The sequence below is a fragment of the Stegostoma tigrinum genome, chromosome 7 (genome assembly GCF_030684315.1).
Source record: "Stegostoma tigrinum isolate sSteTig4 chromosome 7, sSteTig4.hap1, whole genome shotgun sequence".
Lineage (NCBI taxonomy): Eukaryota > Metazoa > Chordata > Chondrichthyes > Orectolobiformes > Stegostomatidae > Stegostoma > Stegostoma tigrinum.
In genome coordinates, this window is record NC_081360.1 from 42,290,006 (window position 1) to 42,304,664 (window position 14,659).

The 14,659-nt window shown below is 39.0% G+C and overlaps 1 protein-coding gene and 1 long non-coding RNA gene across 4 annotated transcripts in view; one reads left to right on the plus strand and one right to left on the minus strand.

Moving 5' to 3' along the window:
- Positions 1-2,124: 2,124 nt before the first annotated feature.
- On the plus strand, positions 2,125-6,972 carry neurod1 (neuronal differentiation 1). 3 transcript variants are annotated; one of them, XM_048535147.1, is made up of 3 exons: positions 2,850-2,928; positions 3,928-4,124; positions 4,463-6,972. In XM_048535147.1, the coding sequence occupies exons 2-3, from the start codon at positions 4,105-4,107 to the stop codon at positions 5,547-5,549; spliced, it is 1,107 nt and encodes a 368-aa protein (XP_048391104.1). In that variant the 5' UTR covers positions 2,850-2,928; positions 3,928-4,104; the 3' UTR covers positions 5,550-6,972. The 3 variants fall into 3 exon arrangements, with proteins under 3 accessions (XP_048391106.1, XP_048391105.1, XP_048391104.1); XM_048535149.2 differs by lacking the exons at positions 2,850-2,928; positions 3,928-4,124 and adding an exon at positions 2,125-2,314; XM_048535148.1 differs by lacking the exon at positions 3,928-4,124 and having other exon boundaries at positions 2,805-2,928.
- An 822-nt stretch (positions 6,973-7,794) lies between these two features.
- The window catches only part of LOC125454487 (uncharacterized), a 35,055-nt gene continuing 28,190 nt past the window's right edge, over positions 7,795-14,659 (minus strand). Inside the window, exons 2-3 of the long non-coding RNA XR_009445936.1 lie at positions 10,151-10,273; positions 7,795-9,157 (exon numbers count right to left, since the gene is read on the minus strand). This is a non-coding gene — a long non-coding RNA (uncharacterized LOC125454487). The remainder of the gene's footprint in view (positions 9,158-10,150; positions 10,274-14,659) is intronic.

Genomic DNA, 14,659 nt, shown 5'->3' on the forward strand with positions numbered 1-14,659 from the left:
TGGGTTTGAAGCTAGGCGAGTTATGAGCCACTGTGTGTCTATTAGTGTCTATGCGTACCACTGTTTGTGTGGCTGTGAATGAATAAGCATGTTTGTGTTTGCGCGTACCTATGGGTTTGAGTCTGTGTGTACGCGCTTGTGTGTATGCTAGTGTACGTCTCTAAGTGTCGATACATATCAGCGTATAGGTGTGTGATGGAGTGACAGAATATCTCTGTTCTTACGTCGGTGTACCTATGGATTTGAGTCTGTGTGTATGTTCTCGTGTGTGGGCTCCTGTGTCTGGAAGTGTCTATGCGTACCAGTGTGTGTGCCTGTGTCTCTGTATCCGTGTCAATATGTTTGTGTGTGTATGTGTGTGCGTCTGTGCCTACTTATTTACGTGTGTCCAGTTCCTCAAAAGGCCATTATCACTTCAAATACTGACAAATGTCATGATACAGTGAAATATTTCCTCAATTCTGTTGTAGGTGCAGAAGATCCTTCCTGATGTCTGTGTGAAATGGAAAAGATGGATAGTGCTTACGATGCTTTTTATCCGGCAAAAACACTCAGCGGTTACCAGGTTGTGCAAAAGCCCAGCAACGTAGGAACTTGCTGCTTTTCGTTTCGAAGTTGTGGTTTTATTTTAAATCTAGAAGTTTAGTGTTATTAAATCTTGAAGTTGCAGTCTTTGCAGAGCGTAAGTCGTAAAGAAACCTTCAACAGAAATAGCTAATGAGTAAACAAAACACCCGTGCTGACGTTTAGTCAAGCAAATGAGTCCAACTGAAAGCTTCAAATGAGTTTTCTTCAGCCCGAATAAAAATAGGTACACTACAGATTTCGTTTACTTTGATGGCCGGCTAATACTAATACCAGAAATCTCAGCTAGAGTCTAATATTTGTTTTGAGAATGCACTGGTTCGATGAGGCTGCCCAGCCAATTCAGGAATTAACTTAGCCAAGGAAAATTAAGATATAGCATTTGATATGAAAATACAATTTCCTCACAATTTCAAACCAACGCTACAACCTCTAAAGAACATAAACGCAGTAAAGTAATGGCTTAAATTGCTGGGATAATGCTCTTAATTGGGGCCAATTTTTCTCGCACACGATAGCTTACAGCATTTTTGATAAATTCTATTTTTTCGTTCTCGCAGGTGCAATATGAATCAATTATCTTAATTAAGATAATGCCGCATACCCAAGAGATTTAAATCGGATGGATTTTGCACCGTGGACAACTGAATTGGATCTTTAATATTATTTGCGTCTATTCCAAGTAAAACAGGCGGTGACCCGTAGTAATTGAAAAGTTGTTATGAAATCTCCATGTATTTCCTCTTATTTTTACGAGCATACAAGCAAATATTAGAAGGAAGACCTATTTGGGGCCAGGAGCTGCGTTTCATTGCTAAAAAATTGCAAACACAATTGTTGGCACACCACGAACTCCCGTCCGATGGCAAACCGAGATCAAACTGCGAGACAATAGCCAGAACATGCACGAAATCCACTTTTGCAAAAATATTCACTTTGAAAAGAGCGAACGGCATATTGCACAAATACATCGAAGCACTTATGTTGTTTGATCGCTTAATCAGGACCAAATATTCAAAAACTTAAGCCCAAATATGTTTCGGATTCTGAGCGCAAATAACATACTTAGCCCGGTTCTGCGAAATTTCCAATTTGGCAACAAAAACCAAACCGCATTTTTTTTTGAATGACGGTTGCATTGTACCGTTGGTGCTTAGAATAATAATGGGTAGAAAATCAATTGTATTTTGTTCCAATCGCTTAGTGTGTCTTTTCACAATTTTTCCCTCTAACGGTCAGTTTGGCGACCTTTGCATTATTATTTAAAATCTCGACAGAAGTGAGCATATTTGGACGTTAGATCTGTTTGCCCGGCCGTGAAAAGGCTTTTGTTTGCGTGCGTGCGACTCGCGTGCCGGCAAGAAAGAAGCGCCTCAATTAGGGCGAAAGCCAGAAACTTTATTCCAATAATATCTCCACACTCCCCTCCACTACCCTCCCACACATAATTAACTCACCCCCCCCCCCCCGCCCCGACCCCCGGCCCTTAATCGTTTGCAAGGCCAAGTAATGCAATCCTCCACCGGAAAAAAAATTTTTAAAAAACTTTTGACACTGTGCGTGTGTTCGCGTGGTGGTGGTTAATTAAATCTATACTTTCTGTCATGGTCAAGGGACCTGTGTGGCAAACTGTGCCAGCCAACAGATTTCTGAGCCTCTGGGTTAATGCGGACACAGCGACGAGCAAGGACCGTTGACACCGGGTTCACCTTTTCATTCTCAACTAATGGCAAGTTGATTGATCTTTAGATGTGTCAGCTGCATTGATTCTGCGGGGATGGGGTGGGGGTGATGGTTGGTGGGTGGGTGCGCGCGCGGGGTGTGTTGGCGAGGAGAGGGAGAGACGCGGTGAGTAATGGAGAAGACGATTGCAGGACAATGTGATTTGGAGACGGTGGCCTCCCTCCCTGCCTGCCCTGGCTGCGTTGTTTGGGTGGATCCCCGGGAGTGGGCGCGAGCGGCTCCGCTCAGATTCTGCTGGCGACAGATGGCCACAAAGGGGATGGGAGGGGTGGCGGGGGGAGGGGGCGATGGAGAAGGGGGAGGGGGCGCACGCGCCGGCGGAATACAAATAGCGACCCACGTGACGCCGCTCGTTCTTGTGACGTCCTGAGAACCATATGGCGCGAGGGCGGAGGCGGTGGCGGCGGTGCCCGCCGCCGTGCTCTGCGCAGGCGCGCCGCCCCCGCGGCGGGCGGGCCCGTGCTCCAGGAACCCAGCACCTTTCCCCCAGTATAAAAGGCAGCGGGGCTGCTGCCAGCGGGCAGTCCGCAAAGAACCTCGGAGCTGCCACTGTACTATAGCTCAGGCTATGAGACTACTCTAGACTCAATATTTACAAAGGTATTTCTTGTAATGTTGTAGCATCTTTCATCTGTCTGTGTGTGTTTGGTGCTTTCTTCTTCTGGAACAGCAATCATTTCGTTGTCATACACTTTTCCGTTACACCGAGGAAAGGTGTTTTTAACTTAGCCCATTTCATTTTGTTTTCAATTAGCTGAATTCCGTTTGCCATAAACGAATTTTAATTATGTCACCGAGCGGGGCATTTTGCTGTCGGTATCTGGGTATTTTGGGGCTAGATTGGAATGCTGCAACAATTCGCGCAAAATATGCTCTATATTAATTATTAATTTGGGCGGAAGGTGAGGAAGAGTGGCATGAAATCTAGAAACATATGCTACCTGTTACAGTATCAGGAGACGGCAGGGCAGCCTAGCAGCAAGCTTCGTACAGTGTTGCATTGCGAGTGCACGAATTGAAATCGAGGAGTCCCTATTTTTCACTTCTCCACCCAATACCCCAGCTGTAACATTTTGAACCAGGACTTAGTTGGGCATCGAAGCTGCTCCAGTAAAACCAGCGGATTGGGGATATTTAATAAAGACAGTTCAGCACCTGATCCCTGTGGATTACTGCGCTTGCGTACACACTTAGGTTTGAAATAGTAAATTTTTTTGAGTTTAAAAATTATTTTTACGAATAATGTACGATCTCTGCCACTCTTTTTTTCCCTCTAGGATCTGGACCCAATTTAATTTTGCTGTGATTGAAATCATTTCGCAAAGTAGTTGGGACCTTTTACTTTGACAAGAACAGTTGCCCTAAGATATGAACCGATTAAACCAGTCAATCACATTTTATTGTGCATAATCTGCTTATGCTCGTCTGTTAAATCAGGAACAGTAGATAGGATTGCATTTCATTTCACATCGCTGAGCATGAAGCAAGGGAAATCAATACTCTGCACCCTGTTCAGAAACTGCGCGCCACTCCCGATTCTGTAATAGTTTTCAGTGGCCAAAGATACGTATAATTTATCCCCAAGTTTCTCTATTACAGAAACATTAGGGTGAACACTTCTCAAATGGATTAATTCATTCTAGTACGACAGGAAACGAATCGGAGAAGCAGTAAAGTCCTTCCAAGCCATTTCTGGTCGTGTGGATTCGCGTTTTTTTTGAATGAGGTCTTTCGTATTGACATTCTGTGCGACGTGTCATTTATCAAGAAGGACAGATGTTGGAGCCTTTTACCCGGTCTGTTCAATATATTAACTGCACTTGAAGTTTCCGTTCCCCTCCATAAAACTGTACACGAAATCCAGGGTTTTGTAGTGTTTTTGTTGCTGTTCCAAATTCATGTACATCTTGCCACTTATGCAGCGGATCTTGCATGATTACACTGCCCAGTTTAGCTTTAGAATTATAATCCCTGCGACAAATGCCGCTAAGGTAAAATAAAATAAACTTCATAACTTAGTCGAGTTTTATGTGGTAACGCTAAATTTACAGCCTGCTGCAAATCCTACCGCTTGGTAGGTTCGGGTTTCAATTTTGCTGAATCATGTACTTTTTTGCGTGTTTTAATTGTTTAGGATCTCGACGATGACAAAATCATACACAGAAAACATGATGCCAGAAACGCAGAGCAATCCCAGTTGGACGGATGACTGTCTCAGTTCCCAAGATGAGCATGAAGCCGACAAAAAAGACGATGAAAACGAATCCATGAGTCTCACATTCAAGGTGGAAACGGGAGAACTTGATAAACTGGGAGAGGATGATGAGGAGGAGGAGGAGGAGGATGATGAAGATGATGATGATGAGGAAGAGGATGAAGTGGACGAGAATGAAGATCAAAAACCGAAACGGCGGGGCCCCAAGAAAAAGAAAATGACAAAAGCCAGACTGGAGAGGTTTAAAATGAGGAGAATGAAAGCTAACGCCAGAGAGAGGAACCGCATGCATGGTCTGAATGCAGCACTGGATAGCCTGCGGAAAGTCGTGCCCTGTTATTCGAAAACCCAAAAACTATCCAAGATTGAGACTCTGAGACTAGCTAAGAACTACATCTGGGCTTTATCGGAGATTCTGCGTTCTGGAAAAAGCCCAGATCTCGTGTCGTTTGTGCAGACGCTCTGTAAAGGTTTATCTCAGCCCACCACTAATCTCGTAGCGGGCTGCCTTCAGTTAAACCCTCGAACTTTCCTTCCAGAGCAGAACCAGGACATGCCACATATGCAAACGGCCAGTGCTTCCTTCTCCGTTCATCCATACACCTACCAGTCCCCTGGTCTTCCGAGTCCGCCCTACGGTACAATGGACAGTTCCCACATATTTCATATTAAACCGCACAGTTACGCTGGAGCCCTGGAACCTTTTTTTGAAAGCACTCTCACTGAATGCACTAGTCCGTCCTTTGACGGACCATTAAGCCCACCTTTAAGCATCAATGGGAACTTCTCTCTCAAGCAAGAGCCTTCTCAAGAGTTTGAAAAGAACTACACGTTCACCATGCACTACCCTGCAGCCACGCTGGCCGGACCCCAAGGACACAGCTCCATGTTTTCTTCCGCTACTCCTCGGTGTGAAATCCCCATAGACAACATTATGCCATACGACGCCCACTCGCATCATGAGCGAGTTATGAGTGCCCAGCTTAATGCCATCTTCCATGATTAACATGGAAATCAGCAACAATGTATTGTAAACGAATCGAATTAAATGTACTTCGTGAATAGCTTGTTTACACACGGCAGCACACCGGTATCACTTGCTGCGGAGTGCAAATGTTTCACGCTTAAATTAGTACTTGTATTTATTATTGTTACTGCCTTTAAGAGAAATGGGAATGAAAACACTTCCCGTTATCACATGTACAATATTCTACTAGCGCTTCTCTCTGTGGGCTACATGAAAGTCAATGTAGCACCTATTCAGATAATGGTAATTACTGATCCACATGACAAAATCACAAGCAATAATTAGGAATCTATGCAATTTTTAAACTAATAATGGGCCAATTTAAAAATATATTTTTCAACCAACATTTTACTACTGTTACCTTTCCCATGCTGAATTATTTTGTTGTGATTTTGTACAGAATTTTTAATGAATTTTTATAAGGTCGATTTCCTATTTTAACCATGCAGCTCCATCACTGTTTTTTATATCAAGAGTAGGATTATCTATAATTTATACAAAAGTAATTTAATTTTTAACCAGCAGAAAAGTGCTTAGAATAATATTCTGTTGCCTTAGGACTTCCTACCTATAAAATCACGCAAAGTTGCACAATCCTGACAAATTATTTTCCCGCTTTAGTCTTTTCCTGGTTGTGAAACCTTACCTAACAGGATGCAAATCGAAAATAAAATTTTAGAAAAGACCTATCTTTGGTAGATCATATCAAAAGGATATAGTAGTTGCACAAAATGTGTATATAATGTTATCAAATACCAATTTTCAGTTTCTTAAACGGTTGCTTGACTATCACAAATCATTTGCACTGTATCTATTTCCTTTAAACCATTTCCATCAAACATTATTAGAACAGCGAAGTTAACTCGACTCTAAGACCAGCGGAGGAATTGTTTATTCCGTTTATCAACTAATTGACTTCCCATATTACACGTAGGTATACACACGCGCGCGCACACGGCGTCTTATCATATCTGAGAGTTAAAAGCTACAGCTATAATCAGGCTTATTAATGTTGGGCTATATATTAGTTAATTAGTGCAGTAGCTAAAAATCTCACATTTATTCCGTAATTAGAACAATAGATATTGCATGTACAATGCAGTCCAGATGAAGTGCTGTTTAAAGTGTAATGCTGGTTCAACTGAAATAAATTGGTACTGTAATTTTGTTTGTAATCCTGTATTTTATGATGTAATGCCACAATGCATTGGGAATTGAGATCACAATCATGCAGTCTTTTATTGAAATAGTAATCTCATCTTTGTCAAATGTTGCATTTTCATTAAATGTGATTTTTCTTAGTGTATGTAATTCCTATGGGATTATTGTTTTATTTTGATAGCTCATGAAAGGTGCAAAATTTATTATTTGTAGAATAAAAGCTGATTACAACAAACATTTACTCCCATGGTCTGATTTATTTTCATCCCATAGACCAAATCCTACAGTAACTACCATGACTTTAACTTTCGTCTTTTTGATCTAAAATAATCAATTACCCCTTTGCTGAAGAATATTCTGTCATACATGTTATAATGCCCACAGTATTCCAGTCAGTGCGCCAACTGTCTCCTTTCTGTGGGGAGCATAATTAGTCGTTATCTCCTGTTTATCCAAAGAAATCCTTTTCCATCCACATTAAAATAAAATACTGACATGACATGTACTTCATGAGTCACTTGGCATTGATGACATTTCCCTTTATTCATGGCATTCTTCCCACTACCATTATGGTCAGTTCTTCAATGTAAAAAAAACATATGTTTTAAGCTAGTTACTAGAAAAGCCTTGAAGAACATAGATAAATTTGCACCAATGTAGTTTCCTGCTACCAGAAAATAACACCTGAATGAAAATACCAGTATGAGCCAATTTACACTAATATACATGCACAGAATATGAATTTATCAGGGTAACTATGAAGTAGCTGCTCTAATTTTGCCTTAATTCATTGAAAGGAATGACAAAGCATCTTTTTATCAGCAAAACTTTCAAACTACACAGAAGGTGCTTAAGTTTCATGGTGGAGAGCTAATAACTACAATATTGAAACATTTGTTGCATTTTGAACTGTAGTTCTCCTAATTTATTTATTATGGAGAATATGTGGACCAATTTACATATTTATTTTACATTTTTCTTAAAGGTAAACAGCTTAGAGAATACAGTCTTTTTAAAAATGAAAATATTTGCATTTCTAAATTGGTAAATGATCATGGTTAATTATTTTACACTACATATAAACATAAAATAAATATTCTATGTTAAAAATGTTGTTTTGGAAAATTATGTCAGTGTCAGCATCTTGAGAATGTTTCCTCTCCAAGAATCAGATCAAAGTGTAGACAGATTTAGATTCCAATGATTTAAAATAACAAATCCTAACTAAAGAAGTATTTTATCCTATGTTGTTTAAAACATTAAAATGGATAGTTCAGGAATTACTGACAGATTACTTACCTTATAAATTTTTGAACCCACTGGTTGTACATATTCCCACAATTAGCAACAAATGAAAATATAGGAGTCTTAATATTCTGAGCTGTAAGATTTTTGCCTTACAAAAACAAAGAGTGCCATTATCTCCAATGCAATGGTGAGGGGAACGGTTGGTTGATAACGTTCAGAGTACCCCACTGTCATTTTTACAAGTTAGAGGCATTGAAATTTATACGTGTGGATCTAATTTTTTTTTCAAATAGGGTTATTTTGTAGTTGGCACCCATAATGTTTATGGTTTGCTTAAAATGAAATAGGAATATGAAGATTATTCAATTTTTTAAAAAAATCTATGAACTGGATTTAATTTGTCATGTATGACAGCTGGTTGAATTGATCAACTGAAAGAATGCTTTAACAACACTACCTGAATGAATGTGTGGCTATACCTGATATTGTTTCTCAGGATATTTTTCTAACCAAATTTTAAAATGTCCACATATCTTTTAAGACCACAATCATTCAATCCTGTTTGCGATCCTACGTGTAGAGGCAACCTGATTTTCCTGGAACGTATTATCTAGTGAGGGACAACGCTCTTGTCCAGTCCAAAATATTTCACCATTTGTCTTTGCCATATATGTCATGGCTCTGAATTAGGTGTCTAGAGAATATGTACTTGGCAGCATTCTCACTTTCTTGCCCCTCAGCCGTCTTTCTGTTCTCATTATAAGCATCTGTGTCTATTATGATATATTTAAAGATATGATCCTAGAAATATTGCAATATATTCGTTAAACAGAGTTCACCATTTTTTTTGTTCTAAATGTTTCTTTGAGCAAGCTTTCCATGCCTAATAGACACAGCTTGTTAATTGCTTAGGTAAGCTAAGAGATAACAACATTCTACACATAGAGCTAAAGTAGTATTAACACTTTCACCTTTAGAGATGGTATTACTAGAGAATGCAAGATTTGAAGAGTAAAATCAGCATTCCAGTTTACAAATTGAGACAAGCTCTATCACATCATAGACAAATAGTTCACTGCTAGTTGCGAACATGCTCTGCAGTAACGCAAATTCATTCAGCTGCAGTTGGACCTGTTCCATTTCTATTCCCTTGTGTCTATTGGTAGACTCACAAACACCTAGGCATAAGAGAACAAAGACAGGAGTTAGCCAATATTAGAATTAGCATACTTTCTAAAGCTATCTAAATGCAAGTATTTTAAAGATAATTAGTCAAAACAGATTTTAAAAGTAGCTAGAGCAGAAATAATTCCAGCTAATTTATTCATTACACAAAGCACTATAAGTAAACATAGAAATTGTAGGGATCAAACAGAATTTAATATATTTGTACTGCTTCAATGTTTTTACTAAGAACAATACAACCCTCCAGCAGACTACAAAAGGCTGATTAAAGAAACCCTGGCACATAAGTGTATAAATGACCCTTGGTTATACCTAGATTTCAAAGCATAAGGATTCTTTCAGTCAGTTGAGGGGCAACTCACATGCCACCATCTTTTATTCAAACCCAGGCAGGCACAGATGTTGCTTCTGCAGGGGAGGTTTTAATTTATGAAAATGATATTGTTTATGCATGAATGCACTATGCATAACACACAGTCCTTCCATCTGATCAGAGAAATACCACAGAACAAGTGCCAATGTCAGGAACATATTCTGCAGATTTATTCGCTTAAATGTTTAATGACTATTTGGAAAGCATCTTCAGCCACAACAAACCTTTTTTGAACAATCTGATTCTTTTGGCATTTGTGGAGTATTGACTGCATTTATCAATAGTGTGCGAAGTATATTTTATATGTAATCAAATGCAAACTAAATATCTGAAAAAGGAATATTTTCTAATACAGAAATGTTTGTGAAAGAAATCTATTTATCGGTCAAAAGATTGAAGAAGTTTATTAAAAGTGGCACAGTATTAAATCCTAAGAAATGTTAAAGTCAGATCACAATACAGCTATCTGGTGTGTTTATGATAGGATCAAAATGGTATTTTAAAATGTTTATAAACAGTGTAATATAAATTTTGAATTGATGTAGACTTAATGAATATTTTTACTAATAACATACCAAAAAAATTATTTTAATTGCAAGACTGTACCACATACCTCATACTAAAGAAGATGGTTGCATTTGTTGGAAACTAATCATCAAAGCTTTATGACATCACTACAAGAGCTCCTCTGGATAGTGTCCTGGGCCCAAACACATTCAGCTGCTTCATCAATGACCTTCAACATAAGGACAGAAGTGGGTATGTTTACTGACAGTTGCACATTGTTCAAAATCTTTCACAACTCATCAGATACTGAAGCTGTCAGTGCCAACATGCAGCAAGATTAGGCAACATTCAGGCTTGGGCTGATAAGTAGCAAATAACAGCTGTACCACATAAATTTCTGGTTATGACCAATCTACAACAAGAGATAATCTAATCATCTCACTTTGACACTCAATGTCATTACCATCACTGAATTTCCTGCAAACAACATCCTGGGAGTTACTTTTGTCCAAAACTGGACTGTATAAATACTATGGGTACAAGAACAAGTCAGAGGCTCGAAAATCTATGGTAGTTAATGTATTTTCTGAATTCCAAAGACTGTTCACCTTTTGTAAGATACAAGTCAGAAATATTATGGGAAGTCCACACTTGCCTGGTTGAGTGAAGTTCCTACAAGATTCGAGAAATTTAACACTAATCAAGATATAACAGCTAACTTGAACAGAATCTATTTGCCACCTTAAACATTCATAATTTATGGTTAGTGGCAGCAGTGTGTAACAAATAAAAAATGCACTTGCCAAGGTTCCTTCAACAGCACCTTCAAATCTCTATCTCTATCACCTAGACAAACAGGGTAACAGATGAATGGAAACACTATGACTTGCATTCCACATTACCTGCCCTTCAAGTTACACATTGCACTGATATGGGAGCTGTATCATCATTTCTGCACGACAGCTGGATCAAAATCCTAAACATCTATCCCTAATAATATTATTAGTATAGCTAGATCACATGGACTGCAGTGATTTAATATGTGGTTCCCTACTACCTATTCATGAGCAATTAAAAATTTGGTCAATAAATAGTACCCTTGCCAATAATACCAAGAATGAAATATAAAGAAAAAAAATTTTGAAAGCTTAAAAAGCAACATATTGTTTCTTCTGATTCAAGCTAAAAATTAAATACAAAATGTGATCGTCAGTCAGGCACAGAACACACAAGATTTTTACTCTTAGAGGATGTGATATTGTTTTAATTAACAAACATCTTTTTCAAATTATTCACCCACTGAGTACAATTTTTCATATGTTGAAAATTTAATAGTGGATGTAATTGTTATTAGTACAATTTCATTGCACTGTAAAAACTAAATTAGAACCAGAAAAACTTCGTATTTAGTATTGTCTTCAAATCTATTCAAATAAGGGATGGACCTTTGATACATGGCAAACCAGAAGTATTAAATATAGTCTCAAACTAAAAGAAAAGACAGATGACAGGTTGAACAGAACATGAAAACAAGAAAGGATAACCAAGAAATTAATATTGATGGGAAAATTAGAGTACAGGAAAAGCTACCAAGAAATGTAAAACCAGAGAGTAAGAGTTTCTATTGACATGGAAAAAAGAAAATTTTTAACACAGTGAGCATAGGTCCCATAAAATGAGACTGACAAATTAATAATGAAAAACAAAGCAGTGGCAAATGAGTTGAAATTTATTTTACATCCATCTTTACAATACACGATGCTTGTAATACCCGAGATGCAGCAATAACTCAGGAAATAAACTGAAGTCAATCAGCAGATAAGTGTTATTGAATAATTTATTGGAGCTGTGGGTTGACAAGTGCACAGATTCTGAGGGATTTCTTCCTAGGGTTTTAAAAGTAAGGTAGTGATGCATTGGTTTTAATTTTCTAAAAGATAGGATATGTTTTTTTGACTAGATTCCCTACAGTGTGGAAACAGGCCCTTTGGCCGATCAAGTCCACACCGCCACTTGAAGCATCCCACCCAGACCCATCCCCCTATAACCCACACACCCCTGAACACTACGGGCAATTTAGCATGGCCGATCCACCTAGCCTGCACATCTTTGGCCTGTGGGAGGAAACCAAAGCACCCGGAGGAAACTCAGGCAGACACGGGGAGAATGTGCAAACTCCACACAGGCAGTCACCCGAGGCTGGAATCGAACCCGAGTCCCTGGCGCTGTGAGGCTGCAGCGCTAACCACTGAGCCACCGTGCTGCCCTAAAATGTAATTATTTTATTCAAAAAGAGAGGGAGACAAAAAATAGCAAACTACAGACCAGTTCGCTTAACATCTGTCATGGGGAAAATATTAGAAGCTACTATTAAATAAGTTATCTCAGGGCTCTTCGATAAGTTCAAGGTAACCAGGCAAAGACAATATGTTTTTGTGAAGTCGAAGTTGTTGGATGAGGCCGAAGATATGAGAATTTCTTTTCTTTATTCATTAACGGGATGATGGTGTCACTGGCTAGGCAGCATTTATTGCCTGGTGGACAGTTGAGAGTCAACCACATTGCTGTGGGTCTGGAGTCATGCGTAGGCCAGACCAGGTAAGGATGGCAGTTTCCTTCCCTAAAGGACATCAGTGAACCAGATGAGTTTTTCCTGACAATTGACAAAGGATTCATGGTCATTAGATTCTTAATTCCAGATATTTTACTGAATCCAAATTCCACAATCTGCCATGGCAGGATTCAAACCCAGGTCCCCAAAATGTTATCTGGGTCTCTGGATTAACAGTCCAGCAATAGTACCACTAGGCCACTGCCTCCCCAATCAATATCAATATCAATATGAGAATCAATATGAAACGTCACAGTGTACTGGAAGAAGTTAGCTGCAAGCCAGACAGAGGACATTGTCGAAAGTGGTTCTCCATGGTAAGTTGGTTACTACACCTAAGTTCCAGATGCAGTTAGGAAAAATGAACAGAATGACATTCAACTACAGCAAAGACCGGGGTGGGGGTGGGGTGTGGGGTTTGTTATGACTGAGACCATAAAAGGGAGAAAGATTTTCAAAAACTAAAGGAATTTGACAATTGCTGGTTATATATGGTGAAACTATTTGGAATTGGACACATTTCACAAGCAATTCCAAATAAGAAAATTTGAATGCCAACTCGGTAGGTCTGAACTGCCGGCAGCCCGGGAAAGCCCCGATTTCAGTAGTAACTCTGAGATTAACAACTGTGAAGTGGTACCTTACATCAGGAGGTATGGTAATGTCACTGACAAGAGTTCCAGCCTGCTCAGCTGCCAACTCTACAGGATAATAACGTGGGGTTGGTTACAGAACACAGGGTAGTAAAGGCCAGTGGTTAAGATATCTGTAGTAGTTAAAGGTGTGTATCATTTACATACGTACTTAATAAATTGAGTTTGATAGAACTCTAAGTTGTTCTGTGTATCTTCATTTATGTATATGCTGTCACTCCATAGAGATGGGCAACAAAATCTTGTTTGACTGATCTATTGAGCTCTTTCATGAGTTAACATCTGTTGTGGATTAACAGGAACCAGTAGATGTAGTGTTAGTAGATATCCAGAAAGTATTTGATAAAGTGTCACATCAGGTGTATAGCGTTCCATATTGGCACGGATAGAAGATTTATTGGCTAACAAAAAACAGAGAATAGGCATAAATGGGTCTTTTTCAAGAAATCAAGATGTAATGAGTGGTGTTCCACAGGAATTTGTTCTAGGACTTCAACTGTTTCCTACTTATATTAATGACTTAGATGAAGAGATAGAAGATGTGGTTGCCAAATTTGTTGATAATACAAAGTAGGGTAGGAGAGTAGGTTGTGAAGAGCAAACTTAGAGGCTAGAAAATGATATAAGTAGGTAAAGGAGTAGGCAAACATCTGTCAAATTGAGTTTAATGTGGAAAACGTAACTTTTCCAATTTTGCAGTAGGAATAAAAAAGAAGCATGTTATTCAAATAGTGAGAGATTACAGAGTTCTGAGATGCAGTGGGATCTGGGTGTCCTCATACAGGAATCAAAAATTGTTTTTTTGTTAAGGATAGCAAGTAATTAGGTGAGCTAATAGAATATTATCATCCATCTTGAGGGGAACTGAATACAAAAGTAGGGAGTTATGCTTCACTTATATAAGGTACTAGTGATATGAAATACTGTGCACAGTGCTGGTCACCTTACTTAAGGAAGAATCAAGTACATTGGAGACAATTCAATGTATGTTTACCAGACTACATGGAATGAATGGGTTGATTTACAAAGTTGCAGAAGCCAGGTTTAGAAGAGTAAGAAGCAACTTAACTGAAATATATAAAATTCTGGTATAGTCTGGTAAACCCACATGACAGATAGAAATGGAGAAAATGTTTCGCCTTATGGGAGAACGGGGGATCCCCTAGGGTAATGGAATGTGTGATATAGGTGGACACCGGTAGTAGGTATGATGTGGGTGGTCAATGGGAGGGATGAATCCAGTTGGTAGCTGGAAGGGAGGGTTGGTAGGTGGAATGGAAGTGAGGAGGCGGGGTTGGAAAATGAGCCAGAGGATAGGTGCGAAGGTTATTTGAAATTAGAGAACTCAATG